The sequence below is a fragment of the Typopeltis vanoorti genome, chromosome 15 (assembly GCF_054136105.1).
Source record: "Typopeltis vanoorti isolate ZY-2024b chromosome 15, IOZ_Tvanoo_1.0, whole genome shotgun sequence".
In the NCBI taxonomy this organism is placed as follows: Eukaryota; Metazoa; Arthropoda; class Arachnida; order Uropygi; family Thelyphonidae; genus Typopeltis; species Typopeltis vanoorti.
Window position 1 is genome coordinate 47,135,452 of NC_143563.1, and position 21,895 is coordinate 47,157,346.

Here is a 21,895-nt window from a genome sequence, read left to right on the forward strand (position 1 = left end):
ACACACCTATATGCAGTCAAGCAAGGAGTTTTGAAGAAGTTGAGAAGAGGTTGACAGATGCCTTAGAAATACTCTCCAATTACTATGAGACCAATTGCCTGAGGCCTAACCCAAACAAGACTCAGGTATGCGCTTTCCATCTGCGCAACAGGGAAGCAAAATGCCAGTTAAACATTGTCTGGAGAGGAAAACGTCTTGAACACTGCAGCAATCCCAAATATCTTGAAGTTAAACTGGATCGTACCTTGTCATATAAGGTACATTGCCAGGAACTAAAAGGAAAAATCTATGCAAGAAATAACATCATAAGAAAAATGACTGGCACGACGTGGGGAGCTCAACCAGAGGTACTTCGCTCGACAGCTTTGGCATTGCGTTTTGCTGCAGAGGAGTATGCTGCCCCCAGTGTGGGTGGCATCTGCCCATGCGAAACATGTGGATGTGGCTTTAAATGATACCATTAGGATCATAACCGGATGCCTAAGACCAACCCCAGTCAACAAGCTGTATCCCTTAGCAGGCATAAGACATCAAGTGGCTGGTGAGATGGAGAAAAAAAAGCAGACGGCAGACGAAAGACATCCAACATACGGCCATATCATCATGGCTTCTCGACTCAAATCGAGGCATAGTTTTATGCAAAGAACTAAACCATTGATCCATAAACCTGAGTGACGCCTTGTTCTATGGAGGGAATCGGTTCAAATTCAAGAAGTCCCATAATTAAGGAAGAGTTAACCAAGGGATATCACCTACCCTACAGCACCTGGAGAACTCTCAACCATCTTAGAGTGGGAGTGTCCAGATGCAGAAGTAATCTGATGAAATGGGGTTATGCAGATGATGACAGCTGTGATGTCCAAACTGACGAACATCTTTTATGTTGCCCAGATCTAATCGATGTGTGTTCCACGGATGACATTCTGACAGTCAATGACAAGGCGATACATGCCGCTGTTTTTTTGGATGGAGAGGATATGATTGGTGTTCCAGACTCAGAAAGTAAAGTAAGTAACTACCATTCCAAAAGGAATGTCCTCAACATTATTAATCCATATTTTTTTTCAGATAGAGCAGCCTTGATCCTCTCATAGAAGAAACATAACAAGGTTGTTTTATGCTCTAGAACTGTTTTATGCTTCCTTCATGCACTCTCCTATTCTAATAGCATCAAGAAATATATTCAGTGGGAGAAGAATTTCATCACCTGGGGTGAGACAGACTACCACTCTACTTATAGAGGTCTGAAGTGCACATACATCCTATTCTAAAACAGAAGCATACTGAATTATTGTGTACCACTGCTGACAGCTGGTCAATCAGGCACTACCTTGCCTGTGGTCAGGACCATCAAAACTGGACCTCTACAGAGTGGACCAGAGTCATGTGGTCTGATGAATCATGTTATCAGTTGTACTGAGCTGTGTGACATCAACAGCATAGGTTATTGCCCCATCATGCCAGGTTGGCTCTGTTCAAGGAGATGATGGCTCTGTGATGGTTTGGGAAGCCTTCTCATGTGACACAATAGGTCCCTTAGTGTCGAGAGGTCCTTAAATGCTATGAGCTACCAGAATGTGCTGCCCTATACTTTCATGGACATCCTGCAGCCAATGATATGTTTCAACAGGGCAATGCACTGCCCCAACGAGTCGCAACCACCCACCCAGCCACGGCTCAAGAAACACTCATCTGAGTTTGGGACCATCCAGTAGTACCCCCCCCCCAAGGTCCCCAGATTTATATCCAATCAAATCTCTCTCTGAGATGTCATAGAGCAAGACATTAGATCCATGTATCTGGGACTCTCTGAAGCATTGACTTTGGTGGAGTCAATGCTTCAGAGAGTACAGACTGTTATTTGCGTTAGAGGAGGACCAACATGCTATCAGGAGATATCTTTAATGTTTCGTCCATTGAGTGTATATAAAAAGTTATAAGATAAATGAATAAATAAAATGTATGCACAAAGTTTAGTATCTACATAAACAAATCCATCAAATGTTTTTGAATAAATTAATGTTTTGTAAAAATCTATAAACATCATGCAATCAGTCTGAGTCTGATTACATCTGGCCGAGTGTATAAGGACTTAGCCAGATAAGCAAAAATGCCATTTCTTTCTCGTGTGAAGCACTCAACCTTAACCAGAATGACTAATGGTAAGACAGTGTTGCATTTCTCATGCATAGGTGGGTCATCAGCCCTTAGTAAATAAGAATGTGTAAGATGGCTAGAGACTAGAATGCATGGCTGCCATTTGGACATGATGCAAGTTTCCTACTTTTAGCTCTCTCAAAGTTCAGTTTTTGATGTGTTGATAGTTTTCTTGAGCTATTTAGGGCTTTGGTATAAGCAATACAGGATATATTTTCTTCTCTTCTACACTTTGGCACACTTGTGGGAGAACCAATGGGGAATAAACATTTCCATGCCGATATGAAACATACACCTCATATGTGTGGATTATGTTATGCATCTAAAATGCTAGTTAAATAGATCAAATATTCATTATTCCAGTAATATGAAGAAAGATGAAAGGTTCTCCATATCACTGAAAAGGATGTTAATTAACAAATTTGACAAGAAATTATACTCTTGTTTTAATTCTTTATCAAATGAGATAACAAAAGTGTACATGTTAAACATGCTTCCTTTTGGATGTGTATTATATGATGGGTTACTACACCAACAAGTTTTGAATTTTATTAAAATCTCAGCAATGAAAGCTAGATGAGCAGATACTGAGAGCTAAATCAATACAGAAGTCATATTTTCCATATACAAGTAGAAAAGTGATGTATCTCCATATTAAAAAAATACTCTGGATGAGACACATGTAGCAAGTTTTTTCACTTGGTTAGAAAGTAAATTATACTTGACAAGAAATACCTGTTTAAATAAAAGGATTAAAACAGGAATTTGCCAAATGTAATTAATCTCCTGACCAAGGGGAAAAAAAAAAAAAAAAAAAAATTGCTACAGTTCATGTGTATACTTTCTATCAAGAAAAAGCTCTTGCTACAGGATAATTCTAATTGACTGTTAGACTTATTTAAATACTTAAATTAAATATGCCAAAAATTTATATTCTTGGTTTCATCCTTTATTCCAAGTGTAAACAAAGTTTGCATGAAATCACTTCACAACTGGGCTACTTGTATACAGACCAATGACTTCACATCAATTGCCTTAATATCCCATAATACTCTGCACATACTTACACCCCACATGTATAATGCTATGCATTATGGGAAGAGCCACTATCCAGACCGATTTCAACCTTTATTGAGGTATATTTAAGTTCAGGAATATCTCTCCAAAAACTCTTGCGATCGCTCAGATTACCCAATAATAGTGACCCGAAGGATCATTTAACTCAGCAGTAGTTCCACTCAGTGACAGGCTAACCCTGCTACCAAGAACCCTCAATGGTGGCTCTGCACAATGACAGGCAGACCCTACCACTGAGCAGAGCTGCTTGTATCTCAGGGAAAGCAACCACTTCAGCACATCAGTGGAAGGCAGGCCCAGAAGTGATACCAAGGTTGAAGTAATGCAGAATTCACATTTCCATAAACAAGTAGTCAAAAGGTGCCACACCTTATTACTAAAATATGCTGGATTAGAGATAGATGTTGAAAGTTTTTTCCTCTTGGTTATACTATAGATTAAAGTAAAAAAATATAAATTAAATTCTTGGTTTCATCCTTTATCCAAGTATAATTTTGATCCATTTTTTTTTTAAATGATTCACTCATCAACAAAACCTTATTTAATATTTCAAGACCTAATCAATCTTGTTTAATATCTGAATTTATAAAATATAAATAAATCCATCTGAACTTTTGTGAAAGGGTAAAAGAATTCCAGAGTGAAAGAATAGAATCTCCTGGAAAAAGATACCAAGTTATTTGTTCTGTAAGAAGCAAAGAACTACTGCCTTTATAGTCAGGTAGTTTTTTGAATGTCATGCAAACAAGGGTGTATATAGTAATCCCAATGGTTTTTCCATGATTCTCTGAAAATCCTCAAGTGTGATTGCTTAGCACCTTCTGCAATTCTGCCTAGTCTCATGTCCAAACAATGCCCTTTCAGCTGGAATTTCATCTTGAGGAATATTATGAAAAAGTTGTAGCGATCAGGTGAATTGGGTGTGTGGGGGGGGGGGGGGGGGGAATAACTGCCATGTATTTCAAAGCCATGAACTGTCGAATGAATGATGTGTAGCTGGGTTTGTTGTCATAGTGAAGAACCTAGTCACTGTTCTTCCACTTGTCTGGACATTTGCACTGAATGTTCACTTGCTCACTCTCTTTCTCTCTCAGCCACTTTAAATTAACTTTAAAAATGCATGAAAAGATTTAAAATTCTTTAATACTCTGCACCCAATACATAACTGTTATGGTACATAAACTTAATCCTCTGTTTTTATCCCTTCAAAAAATCTTAACCCTAAGATTATTTTTAGCACCTTATCCACTGCTCTTGAGGAAAGTTTGGAGAAAATTGTTGTAGGAAAAGTTTTCAGTTTTTCAAAATATGATTTGAAAACAATATGGTCAAGAGTAGAGAGTTAAATCAAAGTATTTACATGCACTTTTCTAAATAATTTTGTTCACCAACAAAACTGAAACTTTCACTATCTGATTAAACCTGTTAAAATTTGGGAAAATGCTAATGACGCTTTTTATGTTATTCAAAGTGAATATAAACTCTGAATAATGCTAATGTTAAAAAATATATTTTTCTAAAAATTTAAAAAGCATGTAAGAGTTCCAACATAAAAATAAGCAATATCTATATCAGAAATAACTAAAAACCTTATGAACTTAATATGTTGCACTGTTTTTTACATGAATGTAATTTTTTTCAGCTTAGCATAATTCATAAACATTCAATAAAATAAATATAAAAATATAATGTTATGCTAAATTTCTCAACTGTGCATATGGAAAGAAAACTTCCCAACAGAAATGTTTACTAATTTAGATAAATGAAATCCTCAAAAATTCTTTTTTAAAAGAATTCCAACATTCTCATTTTGTTTTCCCATTAAATGCAAGTGCTTTCTAATTCATTTTGTTAAAATTATCTTGGAAGAGGGAATGATGGCTTCAAAGATATTTACCTCTTTATAGTAAATACAGTCAGAAACAAGTAACAAGTTAACCTTTGGAAAATTAACATGATCTTGCCCCCATCGTAACGTTCTAGCTTCCATTGATCCACGAAGTATGTGTTTGTTGGATCTGATGTTCAGTTCCAACAGTGGCACAAATGCTGGGAGATCAGTCAATATCACATCACCTCTAATTTATGAAAATGGGAAAATGTTTTTTGTTAGCATCTAGTTTCTGTCAATTACAACACAATGCATTTCTCTTTCAATCTCTCTCTCTCCCTCACTCTATCACCCACTCTAGATTAGTGTTTCCCAAAACATCCATCACCATAGAAATACTGCAATTAAATGTGGAGGTATGAAACAAATTCTGGAATTCATTTATTTCTTGCTTCTTCTTCCTCCTTCAAAACAGTTCACAACTCCTAAAAATTTATGTAAAAATTGTTTACTAAAACTTTACAATGGTAATTATAAAATTTAATCATTTAAATCGTATACCATAGACTGAGTTTCACGTCTCCCAAAGGATAAAATAATCAAAAATGAAATAGTTTGGAAAACACTATTCTAGAGACTGATGAAAAAATATTTACCACACTGCTAAGCTACTTCACAATTATATAAATTTATCCCAAATAATGAAAATAACAAAAATGGCAGGAAATCAAATTAAAGATTCTCTAATTTAATTAAAGATACTACATTTGTATTTCTTTCAGTTCAATTTTCATATAGTTTATTAATAATACATATAAATTCTGCATTTAAGTATATTTTCAGGATCCATTTTTAAAAGCCTCAGTTAAAAATGTAATGCTGCAAACAATCATGGTTTAACTCAAGTCACAGTTTGAGAACTGATTGATGGGCCATAAAATTCAGAAAATATCAGGTTCTATAGAAGTTATCAAATAAGCACTGTTAAAAGCATGTTTCTGTTGTAGCCGATAACTCCCCAAATCCTTGAGATTGACATCATTTTAATTTTTATTAAGGTTTTATGTGGGAAAGCCTCACAAAACAAACAATCTGGTAAATTTGAAATAGTCATGATGTACTGCAGTCATGTGAGCCTTCACACCAACTGCAAGTCCCGATGTCCCAAATGACAAAATCAGAAACAGTCCACATATTTTTCCTCCTAATTTCAGCAAGCTGTCCAATCTGTCCCTAATAATTACAATTTACCTTTCAAAAACATGGAATTCTATAAACTTCTTGAAGATTCAATGGATGAACTTTATCCACACTGGACAAAATGAAGCCAACTTTTGAACAGAAAAAATGGATAATTCAACTTTTTAAATTGTAGATGGTCTGGGAATAATTCACTAACACAATGTGGATAACCACTGCAGCCATTAAGCACTGAACTGGCCTTGATACCTTCAATATCAATAACTACATGGACACAAAGTGTCCACTGAAGTTAATATAACATTTAGATACTATTAAAACAACATGGATATGAATTTTATATTTCTGATATATTTTACCTGTATGGCCATTTGGATGGTTAAAGAAATTATTCAAAATAACAGGTTCAAATTTTCAGACAAGAAACTATTTGTAGAGCAGATAGTAGAGCAGTCAAAATTCTTATAATATGAAGTTTTGAATTAAATGACTGGTGGAGACTATTATGAACATATACCTTCAGATAAAAAACTGAGATTTTCTGTAAAGAGAAAAGCTATGAAAGCTATCAGGAAAAAATCAACTGCATTTTCAAATAAATTTCCACTGAGAATGCCTACCAAATGTTCTACATTAAGATTTACTTATATATAGTTCATAAGCAAAACCAAGAAATATTGTGGAAGAGAAACTTGGAATAATACAGGAAAAGATTAATTTTGAGGAAAAATGTTGATAGGAAGTTAGTAATGATGTAACTTTTTCATACAGTATACTATGATATTATCATAGAAATTCATGAAAGCAATAATGGTAATAATATCCCATGTAACAGTAAGATTGAAGCTAACAGGATGAAACATATGGCAGAGAATGCTAGAGACCTGGCAGATCAGCTGCTTGGGGTGATAAACTAAAGAATATTGGACTGGAATAAAAACTATTGGTTTGGATAAGTGGGTGAAAGACAGGTATCAAAAAGTAGTATACGAGGGATATGAATCTACCAGATTTACAGTGACCAGTGATGTGCCCAGGGATCATCCTTGGAACTATTGTTGTTTAATTTAGTAATGAAGCCAACTTTTGAACAGAAAAAAAAATAATTCAACTCTTTGATTAATCAGAATTCTATATATTAATGATACTGATGATACAAAGATAGGCAGAAATTATGCTTGGAGTAATTGATGAGGCTAGAGATCTTGGAATTATGATTGATATAAAGCTTAAGTTCAAAGGACACATAAAAATTGCAAATACAGGGTGATTATAATTAAAGTCCACAATTTACTCTGATGGGTATTAAATGAGTAATCATTATGGGCGATTTAAATTATATGAAGATTGATTGGGTAGCAGAGAAAGCAGAGACTGCGATGGTTTGGCCATGTGACCAGAATGGGAACAGAAAGACTACCATCTAAAGCTCTGAATACAACGATGGAAGGCAAAAGATCCAAAGGATGGCCCAGAATTAGATGGATAGACAAAATAAAAGAGGATCTGAAAACCAAATCACAACAAGCGACACCAAACTGGACAGAATTGTTTGGACTCTCGCGGGACAGACAGAAGTGGAAAGAGTTCATTCGGCCTCATCATCATCCACATAGATGATGAAAGAGAGAAGAAGAGAAAACTCATAAGAACGAAGGAGAATTTATTCAGCTGTTAGGAAACAACTTTGTCAGGCAGCATGTAAAAGAAGCAACTCCAGTTAATGAGTGTCAGATTTGATCATGGCATCAGAAATGTTTGGCCACCAGTTGATGACATTGCTATACTATCTTGCAGAAGTAGTTAACCATCTGGATGTTCTAGTTAGGACAGATTACATGCTGAACTACAAAACTGGAAATTATGACCCGAGAGAATACTATATTTAGTCCAATGATATCTGTTACTGAATGGAAGGATATCAGCAATGCATGGGAACTTTAAAAGCTTAAATGAGACAATATCTGAATGTGTCCCTCAAGTTTAAAGAACAAATAGGAATGAAATGAACATGCAATTTTATTAAGCAAGAGAGCCATAAGATGGGAATATCATGAAAATAAAAGTGAGAAGAGTTATGAAATATATAAGGTGCAAGCCAAAAAAGCTGGAGTGTAAAAAGAAATCGGCTGCACTGGCTAAAGGTAACCCAAAAGAATTTTATCATTATGCTGCAAGCTGCAAATAAAATAAAAAAAAAAGTAATAAATGCAGAAGAATAACTTTACTGAATGCAGATGGTACCTTATATCAGAAACAGATGCAATAGTTCAAATAATGAGTGTTCACTTCAGGATCTATCAACCTGGTGTATATTATATAACAGTGCTCCCACTACACTGGGTGAAGAGATAGAAGCATGAGAATGAGGTTCTATTCTAAAGCTGTTATATAACCTGAATAAGAATTCAGCAATAGGGAGAGATGGGATATCAGCAAGTATGTTACAGCAATGTTCAGCTGAACTGATTAGGCCCTTGACATGTTTGTATAATTTGAGTCTTAGCTCATGAAAGATCTCACAAGAATTGAAAGAATATGATAATTCTATTGCACATTCCAAAGAGAGAGAGAGAGATGTGTAATTGTAACTATTGACCTATCAGAATCTTTGGAGCGATTGTGATGATTTCGGAGAAGCTGGCATACAAACAAAAATGGGTTGACAAATGGCTATATTTTGCAAGAAACAGCATGGGTTTACTAAAGAAAGGTCATGACTGAGCAATTTGCTTGTATTTATAATAATGTTACAGAAAAGATGGATAAAGAGAACAGATACTCTATGACACTGGTGGGTGGCTGAAAGACAGGTATGAAAAAAGTGGGATATAAGAGGATGTGAATCTACCAGATATATAGTGACCAGTGGTATAGATCAAACAATAACAGTCCGTGGACTATTATTGTTTAATCTATACATTAATGATACTGAGAAAGGCTTGAAAGGAGATCATCAATCATTTGCTGATGATACAAAGATAGGCAGGGATTATGCTTGGAGTAATTGACAAGGCTAGAGGTCTTGGAATTATGGTTGATATAAAGCTGAAGTTCAAAGGACACAAAATAATTGCAAATACAGGATGATTATAATTAAAGTTCACATTTTAAAAACCTGTAATTGGGTAACTACTCAGCAGAATGATTTAATATTTAACATGATGATGTGTGCGGCAATGGAATTTTATTTTATGTAAAAACTAACATTAATTCTAAAAGTTTTCATTAGGACAATACATGGCACTGAAATACATGTAAATTATGTATGATACATCTGGTATGTAGTGAAACGCTGTGAATGTAAATGTACCATTTATGCAAATGAAAAATATCCCCAGTGATATATGCTTCAAAAGAAGCTTCTATAAAAGGATAGCTGTGGAATGTATCAGTTCATTGCCTGTGAGCAGATGTGTGTTAAAGCACAATGTCATCGAAGGATCATGCACTTCTTGTGAAGTTGTTTTACCAAAATAGCAGATATGCCTTGAAAGCATTACAAAAGTTCAGAACATTAAAAGGGATTAAAAAGGGTTGTATGACTGCAAATGATTCAGAAATTTGAAGAGATAAGTTCCTTAGATGTCAAACCTGGCATAAGATGGAAGTCCATTGAACAGCAGACAGTGTAGGAAATAGCCACAGCATTAGAGAAAGAAAAGAAGGAAAATGTTGTAGGAAGCAGCAGTGCATGGCATATTGCACGGTCTTTGCAAGGCAAATTCTGCACTGTTATTCCTACAAGATTTCCCACATTCACTGAACTCAACTGAGTTCAGCAACTCCCCAGGGTGTACGAGAAACATTTGCCCTGCAGTTTCTTGCTTGGATTGAAACAGACATAGAACATTTTCTGGACTGACAAAGTGCACTTCTATCTGGATGGTGCTCTGCAGAATCTGGGCAACCACAAACCCATACACTGTACAATAGATTCTGCTTCATTCCCTGAAGGTTATCGTTTGGTGTGGTTTTACAGAAGAATTCATTATTAGACCTTTCTTTTCTTTTTTTTTTTTTTTTTTGAGGAGCTCAGTCCTGCTGGTCTCATTACTTCCACTGTTAATGTCCTGTGATATGCACCCCTCTTAGCCAATCGGGTGATTCCAACACTTCAATAGCATTAGTGCCTGGATTCAACAGTCATGCAGATGGTGCCCCTTCCCACATCGCCACCCGTCATGCGGTTTCTTCAGACACATTTTACCGAGGAGAGAATCATCAGTCACCATTTTCACACATGGCCAGTCCACTCACCAGATCTGAACCCGTTACTTTTTGCTGTGGGGACATCTCAAAGATTTTGTCCATTGCAGACACACTTAGTGGAACTCAAGACCAGCATTACATGCCATATCCATAACATTTCAAGTGAAACTACATTCTGGGATTGAGCATATGATTTTGCAATTTCAGTACGTTGCTGACAATGGAGAACAGCATATTGAGCATGTTATTATTGTGTAAGCACATAATGTGCTGTGTGTATCCTATGTTTTGTGATGTTTTGAATTACCCACTACAATATTGCAGTGCCATGTATTGTCCCCCGTTGCCACTAGGGCAATATTGAACATGTTGTTATTGTGTAATCACACAATGTGCCATGTGTATCCTATGTTTTGTGATGTTTTGAATTACCCAAAATACTGCAGTTTCATGTATTGTCCTAGTGGTGATACATGCAAAGATAGGCAGGGCCAACAGAAATACTACTTATATACAGCATTTACAGGGCAATTTAAATAGGCTTGAAGTGTAGGCAAATGATAATGGCTATCAATTCAATGTTAGTAAGCATAAAGTTATGTACTTTGGCGTGATGTGATACACAACAGCATATTATATTGGTAGGATTATGCTTGGAGTAATCAACAAGGCTAGAGATATTGGAATTACGGTTGAAAGAAAGTTTAAAGCTCAAAGGTCATATAAAAATTGCAAATACAACTCGGAGTATAACAGTGATGTCAAAAGAAGGAACATTGACATGTAAGGATATAGAGGTCATTTTGCCTCTTTACAAAGCCTTGATATGACCACACCTGGATTACTGTGCTCATATTTGGTCTTCTGGGTTCAAAAGGGATAAAGAAACTGTGGAAAGGCTGCAAAGAAAATTTACAAAGATGATATCAGGATTATGGAATGCAGATTATGAGGACAGATTGAAAATATGTGGACTGCAGACACTCGTAGACGGAAGAAAGAGGGGAAGGGCTGATACGATAGAGATCCGTAAACTTTTGAGAAGGCATTATAGGATATCAGTTGATAAAAGTTTTTCATTAAGTGGAAGGTTGGGAGACGACAAGTGGGCATCTATGGAAGTTTGTGGGCAGTGAAGATAGAGGTAAGAACTAGAATTTTTTTTTCTTACAGAGTAGTAAGTGGAACAGTTCGTCTGTTGAATGTGAATGAGTTTAAGAGAAAGTATGGCAGATGGTGTGAGTGATGTATTTCCTCCCTCAATGTGCCCTTGATGCCCTGGAAGTCTAATAATAATAAAGAATATGAATACTCTAAGAGAGGCAACATGGCTTTGTGAAGGGTCAGTCATGTCTTAGTAATTTACCAACTTTTTATAATAGTGAGAGTTGAGCTAGATAAAGGGAATGGCTACACAATGATTCTGCTGGATTATTATTATCAACAGACTTCCATTGAGTTAAGAAACTCATCGTAGGAGGTCCCACTCTTACATGTGCAGCTCATCCTACCTCGAATTAAATGCACTCACAGTCCCTGCACTCACCACACTCTCAGTTAATACATTCCAAACACACACCACTCTCCATGCAAAAAATCTACTCCTTACCCCTTTGCTCCCATCCACCATAGAGCTTCCAGGAATGGCCTCTCATTCTTCCCATCTCCAGATATTCTAAAAAAATATCATATACACTAATCTGGTAATTATCCTTTACCAACTTATACATCTCAATCATGTCTTCCCTCTTCCTTCTATCCACTAATTTGCATTGATAGAATGCAAATCTGTAATTTGCATTCTATCAATCTGTCCTCATATTTCACATTCCAGAGACCAGAAACTAACTTTAGTCAATCATCTCTGTACCCTATCCAGCTTCTCATCATCTGTTTGAAAACCTGGCAACCAATGTTCCCTCTAATTTTTTGCTGTGAGTGTGCGCAGAAATTTGCATGTGTGCAAAATTTGCCTTCTTTTGAAAAGTATGTGTGCACCCATACGAGTCACCATATTGATCATTTAATCAAAAAAGTTAAAAGATCTTAGTTCACTCTTTACCTTTTAGTTTTAAAAACACTTTTTAGTTTTTAAAAGTATTTAATTATTTTTATTGAAATTATGAACCATTGTTTTAATTCGTCATGATCTTGAACTAATTTGATCAGCCAATCACGTTTGGGAATTTTCCATGAGTCAGGAAATGTAAACAAACTGCGCACCATTCTATATGCTACTTAAAAATTACACATTCAAGCCACACCCCTTTCACTTTGGCATCGAATCGCTAGCCTCAAATAGGTTACTGTTAATAATTTATAAGTTTTGTTCAATTTCGAGAATGTAATAAAAAATGTGAGGTTATAGGCTTGAGTGTTGCCGAGTTACCATATTTTTTAAAGAATTTATTTATAGGGTAATGTTTAGGTGGAACTTCTTTAATTAATAGATTTTAATTTCATCTTGGAAATCTAGTGTGCGCATTTTTTGCTTTGTGCGCTAGTTGTAAAACATGTGTGCATGCACACATGCACACAGTTTAGAGGGAACGTTGCTGGCAACCAAATCTGTGCACAGTAATCCATATGCAACCTGATTAAAGTCTTGTACAACAGAATCAACACATCCTTACTTCTACAAAACAGTGTTATCTGCATCATTCCCCACAATTTTAGCAAAATGTCCACGAAATTTCAAGTCCATCTCCTCCAAAATATCTCCACCAATCCTATACTCTGCATCCCATCTTTGCTTCCCAAATTTTAAAACCGTACACTTTGCAACATTAAACTGACATCTCCCCCCTGCATGCACGCACACACACACACACACACACACTCACCATTCAGACTATTTAAGTCCTCTTGCAAAGCTGCATGTGCTCTATTTCTCATAACTCTCCCCAAATTTGCATCATCTGCAAACAACTGTATATCACCTGCCTTATAGTTCCATATATAATTCTTTCTCACAAAAGTCCTGATAGCTGGCCATCACACAAGTGATCACTTCATGGTCACTTGTGTGATAACCTGCTTTCTCCTGGATTCTACTCATCCTGATAGACAAATATATTTTTGGTATTAATCTATCAGCCACCCTCTTCTTCTTCACATAACCAGTGTCATATCCATCCCCATTTGTTCTAATTTGCATAACAGAGTTTCATGTGGTATTCTGTCAAATAGCTTTGCAAAATCATGCATAGATGGCAATGAGTTAGTGGTGAAGAATAACAAGACAGTGGACATGCAAGGTAGTGTAAATGCAATTTGTGTAAATGGCACTGAAAAAAATAATTCAAGATATGTGAAAACAGAGTTGGAAAAGATGAGGCAGGAGGTTAAAATGTATGAGGAATGAGCTGAGAAGAATTAAGGATTTGCAAGAATTTTAGGAAGAATGGGAGAAGGATTTGAAAGAAGTGGCGAATGAAAAGGTGTGCAAGGTAACTGTTACTGGAGAAACTGTTAATGTTACCTTTTCATGCACCTCTTATTACTGAATATCTGTACATTGCCACGCTCAAATCACTGAATATTTCTTTCAAATCCTTCTCCGATTCTTCCTCAAATTCTTGAAAATCCGTAATTCTTCTCAGCTCATTACTCATACATTTAATCTCTTGCCTCATCTTTTCCAACTCTGCTTTCACATATCTTTATTTTTTCAGTGCCATTTACACAAATTGCATGTCCACTGTCTTGTTATTTATCACCACCCATTGCCATCTATGTGCATGATTTTGCGAAGCTATTTGACAGAATACCACATGGAACTCTGTTATGCAAATTAGAACAAATGGAGATGGATATGGCACCAGTTATGTGAAAAAGAAGAAGGTAGCTAATGGACTGATACCGAAAATATATTTGTCTATCAGGATAAGAGAATGAGTAGAATCCAGGAGAAAGCAAGTTAATGGCGTACCACAAGGTTCTTAGCTAAGACCCATACTGTTTATGTTGTACATAAATGATATAGGAAATAAACTGAAAGGAAATATTCAGTTGTTTTCTGATGGTGCAAAATTGAGTTTATTAAGTTAGTCAATCAAGGTTATGTGGAAAGCTTACAGGATGATTTAAATAGGCTGTCAGTATGGGCAAAAGTTAAATGAGTGTCAGTTTAATGTACAGAAATGTAAAGTTATGCATTTGGAATAAATAGATTACAAGCTGTGTACCACATTGATGGAACTATACTGCAGAAAATTGAAGCTAGGGATTTCAGGGTGGTAGTTGACAGCGAATCGAAGTTTAGAGTGCATATTGTTAAGATAGCTTGTAAGATTACTAATTACTTGGCTATTGAGACATAAGAGATATAAGGAAGCTGTCATTCCTCTTTATAAGGCCTTAATACGTCCACATCTAAATTACTATGCTCAGGTCTGATTGTTCTCCTGGGTTTCTTGGAGATGAAAAAGTGGAGAGGATTCAGAGGCAATTGACCAAGATGGTGAGTGGTCTGTGGAATATACCCTATGAGAATGGACTGAGGGTTTGTGGGTTCCAGAAGTTGGTGATAGTTAAAAAAAAGAAAGAATATGCAAGTTACTTAAAAGGTTTTATACGATTGATGCAGGGGAAATGTTTCAGCGCTTGGCTAATGGTAACAGAACAAGAGGTCATCCCTGGATGTTGAGTAGAGTGTGGTAAGTAGGGATGTGACAACTAGGTTTTTCACTCAGAGCTGTGAATAAATGGAACGGGTTGCAAGAATTAGTTGCAAGTACTTTGTTAATGGGTTGAAGAAGAGGTATGATAGATATGGTTGGCCGAGTGGTTAGCATATCTGCTCTCCAGCCAAAAGGCTGCAGGTTCAAATCCTGCCACGGGCATGGATGTTTGTGATTGTCTGTGAAAATAGTAGTGGTGGTTGGTGGTAGATGGCACTAGTATAGATGATGAAGGTAGTTGTGGTTAGTGGAGTGGTGGAAGACGGAGAGTTGTACGGTAGGTGCCCTCTCTCGATGAGTCTTTGGACTCCCTGGAGGTGTTATGTAATAATAATAATAATAATAATATTGTGTGGATAGTTTGAGTTTCCCATGATGACTCTTTGGACTCCATGGAGGTGCCTGTATAAAAATAATAATAATAATAAGCTGGGTGGAAATGAAATGCTTAAATAATATTAAGCAATAAACTGCTAAAAAGATATTATGATGAAATGAGTACAGAGAAGATATATACTTGGTACAAACCTCTTCTATACTTGGTGCAAACAGGTACCAAGTATAGAAGAGGAATAAGTACTTATTTCATATACAATTCATATAAACAGTATGACAATGACCATAACAATGAATAGAGGATAAACAAGAATTCCTTTTTTTGGGTCTGTAATAAAAGAATATCTTGTGATAGTATTTTATACCTTGCATAAAGCTAAAGAAACATACTATACCATGATGAATAAATTCAAAGAATTTCTCTCTCATATAATCTTATTATTTTATATAATATAAAAATACATTTATTCTAAATTATTCAAATTAAGTGGATATTGAATCCAACATTATTTCAAAACCTTGGATCCAAGTGTAAGCAAACCTTTCATGACAGGGGCAACTCGTAGTAAAGGTGGAGTAAGCTCTGATCGCTATCCTTAGTATTTCCCATAATGTAAAACATATCTCCTAGCGGTCATGTATGATGTTATACATTATAGGGGGTGGCACTACCCAAACCTGTTTCGACCTTTGTTGAGGTCTCGTCAGTGGGAGCCAGACCCAGATGTAAATACTCAGTTGAAGTGATGCAGAACTTGTACTTAACCTATGAGTTGCCAAAAAAGGGTGTCACATCACAAAAGGCACCAAGAATTACTGAAAAAAAAAAGAGAACAGATAGAGAAACTACAAGAGTTTCGTGGAACTCTTGTAGTTTCTCTATTTGGCTTTGAAATAATGTTGGATTCAATATCCACTTAATTTGAATCATTTTGCATTGCCAAAGTGAACCTTTTGGCTCTCTTTTTTTTTTTTCAGTTTATTCTCAATCACTAAAGATACATTTTTTCATGGTAAGCATGAAATGATAAAAATTTTACCTTTTATATGGTGATTACTTATAAACAAATCAATATAAACTGACATTCCAACTAAACTTGATATATATTCTGAATGTTTTTTCTTTAAAACAGATTATACTGCATCTACCATATTTCACTGCAAGAATTAACTTAAGATTAAAATCAAAAGAATAAAATAAAAAATAATAATAATTCCTTTAATATTAGGAAGCCGTTTTATAATATTCCTATATACATATATATATATATATATATATATCTGTGAATTAATTACATCAAATAAGAAAAAAAAGATCTCTTCCATCTCCATTCCTTTGCCAGTGTTTGTAATCTGAATCAAACTACTGCACATTAGCACCATGAGTTGACTAAGGTTTTATAACCTTCATGCTCTAAAGACCAAACATTTTACTTTTCTGAAGGAACTTCAAGCCTTCAATAAATACATGATCTCATCCACTAACTATTTATTTCATATACAACGCTGCCAATTTCAATCTATATTATTTAAGTGACAACTTTACTGTGAAATGATAATCTACAAATACCTCATGGTGCTAACGAATATTAAGTTTATTCACTTAATATTCATTCTCCATAGTTCTCTTTCAACAAAAAAATTCCAGAACAATATGGTACATCACTATCCTTATAATAAGTATATAGCTAATAATTTCCTTCTAAAACTTAAGCTTTTCATCCTGCAGAACAAGCAAACTAGCTAGAAGAGCACATGCAATTAACAGTAACTGATTCAACATATGTACTGCTATACATATGAATTTGAATTCATTTAGAACAAATAGCAATGTACTTACAAAATTAATATCGCCTAACACACACACATGGCTTTATTTGAAAGCTTTTTAGCTCCTCTGCTTGCAATTAAAAACCTTCAGGCCACATAAAAAATTAATCTATTCATTGCATCATATAAAGAATGCAGACAATTCATTCTGCAATGAGTTTGGTATCACTACTCATTATTCTTTAATGGAAGTTGGTTTTTAACTTCTGATAACATTAAAAGTGGTTAAGCAGATAATTAGCCCATCTGCTCTCCAACCAACAAGCTGCACGTTTGAATCATGCAATAGACATGGATGCTTGTGAATGTTAGGTGGGTGATGAATTTCATTGCCTGATTGAGACCATCACTCCACTTATTGGTGGTTTGATAAAGTTAAACGTTTGGTCTCTTGAGCAGTTTCGGAGTTATGTATAAAAAATATTTTTTTTACTTGAAAAGGATAGGGAAAAAAGGATATTACTCAGTGAAAGAATTCAACCACAAAGAGTAGGCGTTTAGATTTAGGTTCTAAATGGCTCGGAATTTCAAGCTAGTTAGATCTTGAAACGATATTTGTAAAAATCTACAAACATGAGGGCCAATTAATAATAATTTTGTACTGAATGTATTAGAATTTTACAAATTATTTACCAGGCTCTATTACTGATATGAAAACCTTTTAAAAGCATAAGGTCGCAAGTTGTGAATTTGTTTAAAATAAAGGAGCTTTCAAACTCGGGAATATGCGGTAGATTACATTAATACGACATTATATTCGACATTCTCCGCCGTATTACTTAGCATCATGGTTTATTTACTATGTACTAATCTAAACTACAGTTACGCCTTTACCGCGTGTTTAGTACTCTACACAGTTCATTCTACACGAGCTATGAAATAAAATTAACAAACCCAATGCAGGCAGCTGTAAGTCCAACAACACCGGTCCCGGATCCGATATCAATAATTTGTTTCCCTCGCAATATGGTCTGCTCAGGAGAATTCCTATTCAATTTATCTAAATATTTGGCTAATACAAGTCCAGCATCCCATACAACGCAGCCTACATCGCCTTCGTCACACTGATTGATCGTAAGGGTTACATCTCTGCTTTCTAATTCTATTTCTCTTACAAACGTATCTGAAACATCCTCATCCATTACAAAGTGAAAGGCAGACCTTGATTACAATATACGCTATTGTCACATGCTACAAACTGAAAAGGGAGAAAACGAAGGCGTCGTATACGAGGTTTCACAAGTAATATCAATTAGCATATCAGTTTTAGATTGTGTAAAAAATACATCATTAATATAATTCATGGAAAAATCATCAACAGTAAACTACTGTCGGTTGGTAGAATTGCATTTCTGAAATTATCGAGACATCAAAGCATATAGTTGTCCATAATAATAATAATGCATGTAAAGAAGATAAGGAGATAAGGTAGATAGATAGATTCCAAGCCCTTTTTTCCAGTGATATGTTGATGGTTTAAGTGTTCGTTTGGATCTAATAAAATATTATATTGAATGACGTTAAAAGGATTAGCAGGTTGATTTGGTCAGAATAACCACCAAAGCATTAAAAGAGTGATGCAGTGTATATACTGTATAAATATATATATACTGTATATATATTCTGATAAATAACTATGTTACTCTTCTGTCGGTTTGGTTATTTTGCAAGATAAATTGATCAGAGTTTCCCAGAAGAATCTCCTGCCGACTGCATATGAGATATACTAACCCAACCTCAAATGAAAATCGTCGTAAATGTTCATCTAGGATTCACTGAAAAGAATCCTCTGAAAGCAGTACAAATTATGATGTAATTGCTCTGAACTCCGGGCTATGAGAATTAAACTAGGAATTTCAACAGAAAATAAAATACATTAATTTCCTATACCTTTCTGAGTTTGTATCAGCCTATGTCTTAACTTTCTTTTCACAATAATGTTTCCACATTACAGTGATGTCAAACACATTTAATTTCAGATGATCTAATTGTGCTGCCATAACATGAAATAATTGATGAATGATAAGAGTGATTAACTTTAAATATGCTCGATTTCCAACCATTTAGTGGACATTTGCCTTTATATTTCTTGCTGAACCAAACGGTTCATACTATGTGTTCAATATTCCAGTTGAGAAAACAGTCTGTATAATTATACTAACATAGTGTACATTATTAACTAAACATTATAATAATCAGCCTGTTTTCGTCCAACCAGACTGCACCGTCGGCCGGAAACAGGCCGGTGTTAGCGGTACGGGGATTGTTCTCACAGATATCCCATTGTCTCTATCTCCTACCCACAAATTTTTACCTGGTATTGTTGGGGATCAGGTATTGTCCTAAATGTCGACAATGTGGCCCGATTGATCTGGACTCTTTCAACAAGACATCGCCCCTCCTCACAAGGCTTTGTGCTGTGCAATCATGTTTCAAAGAGCATATCTAGGAATTATAGGCAGCCTTATTCTGCTGATTTCAATCCCATTGATCATTTATGGAATTATGTGGAATATATCGTCCATCGATCGACGAAAGTGTGACTCTTGGTTGCTGACCTCCAGGATGTTACGGTTGTCAAATGTAGTCAAACAAGCAAAAGTCACAGGAAGTGATATTTATTTGTCAAGTATAAGCCTCCCCTAGAGACACTTTCCATTTTGCATGTCATGATATTAATGATTATGTACTATCCTGAGCAATGAACTTCTCTTTTCTGGTAATGTCTCTTTACATTTCTACTCTTTACGTGCCTTCAGAACTGTAAACGTTACTCCCTCGACACTCAAATTTCAGGATCAATAGCCTTAGTTGTCTCTGGATCATCTCCATTACTCCTTTACTTTCTAGATCTGCATTCAGATATACCTAGAATAATAATTTATACAATGAGCAATCACATTTCTATTGCTAATTGACAGTATTCTACTCAATATGGTCACAATCCTCTGAAAGACACATCTATTATTATTATCGTGCATCAGATCCAAATTTTTACATCCTTTTAGTTCTCGTTCATCGCTTGATATGCAGTTTCCAATAACACAGTACACTACAGTACTTCATTTAATATTAAAATTATAACTAAAATTATTATAATTTCATTATCATAATAATTTTATAATAATAATATTATTTCTGGAAAATTTTCCATGTTACTCCTCTAAATAAAGATAAATTTTTATGGGTATTTTTTTTATTTTTGTTAAGAAGTAACTTTTTTATGATATCATTGATTTTACTCAATTTTTAGGGCCTTATTAACGATGTAGATATATGAGGATTATAAGGAAGGAATAATTTTGGATATAATTCCGTTGCATAAGGGAGGCTCCAAGACAGAAGTAGCGAATTTTCGTCAGATCGGTATTTCAGGAATGTCGGTCAAAATATTGGAGAAGTTCGTTAAAAGCAAGATTCAGGAATCAGTGGATAGAAATCAGATACATTATCTGGGCAGCATGGTTTAGTGAAGGGTAGGTCATGCCTCAGTAATTTACTCATTTTTTTTTATAAAAAAACATAACATTTGAGTTGGATAAGGGGGAAATGCTTACACGATAATACTGGTAGATTTTGCTGAAGAATTTGACAGGGTACCGAACGAAACTTTGTTACATAGACTGGAGCAAATGGACTTGAGTATGATGCTGTTGAGGTGGATAAAAGAGTGGCTAACGGAGAGACATCATAGAGAGTTTATGGAGGAGTTGTGTCTAGGAGAAAGCTTGTGATTAGTGTGCGACTTGACTCGTTACTCGGGACACTGCTACTTACTTTGTAAATTAACGATATAGGATATGATCTGACGGGAAATATTCAGTTATTTGTTGATGATCTATAACTTGGTATAGAAATAGTTAATAAGGGTGTACATAGAAGTTAATACGTAATACAAAGAAGAACTTTTGCCACATTGAACTATCAGTTCAATGTGGCAAAGTGTAACGTTGTGCATTTTGGGACATTACAGAAATATACTGCATTGATGGAACTGAACTGCAATAAATTACAAAGGCTAAAGATTTGGGTACTAAAGAGGACTCTGGGTTAAAGTTCAGAGGCCATATTGCAAACTTCACTAAAATAATTCAAAGAATTATCTGGTTATTGAAGAACCCGTTAACAAGCAGAGATAGGAATATCATCATACCTCTTTATAAGGTCTTGATCTCCAACTTTACTATTGGACAAAGATCTGGTCACACAGGTTCATGGAAGATGTAGAGTGGGCGGAAAGGCTCCATGGGCGGGTGACAAAGAGGATGACAAGTCTATGAGATGCTCCTTATGAGGATAAATTGCATATTTGTGGATTACAAAAATTGGCATATGGGAGGGAGATATGAGTGCAATGTATGATACGAGTGATCCCATGATAGAGACATATATAGGTAAGTTAATGGTTGCTATAGGATTGACACAGATAAAATCTTTCAGTACTTCACTAAGAGAGTGGTCTGAAACGTTCTCAGCCTCGACTATAGATGGGAACACTATCGGCAAGATTTTTTTCTAAGTTGGTACATCTGTCACAAGCATCCATGTAAAATTCTAAGTCATTCTACCA

General features: G+C 35.4%; 1 protein-coding gene across 1 annotated transcript in view; it reads right to left on the reverse strand.

Annotated features, from left to right (window-relative positions):
* Positions 1-18,513, reverse strand: part of LOC150098737 (protein N-lysine methyltransferase METTL21D-like) — a 50,193-nt gene extending 31,680 nt beyond the window's left edge. The window contains exons 1-2 of the mRNA XM_090405266.1: positions 18,220-18,513; positions 5,132-5,312 (exon numbers count right to left, since the gene is read on the reverse strand). Coding sequence (XP_090261392.1) covers positions 5,132-5,312; positions 18,220-18,467 — 429 coding nt within the window. The 5' untranslated portion in view covers positions 18,468-18,513. The remainder of the gene's footprint in view (positions 1-5,131; positions 5,313-18,219) is intronic.
* Between the last annotated feature and the right edge of the window lie 3,382 nt (positions 18,514-21,895).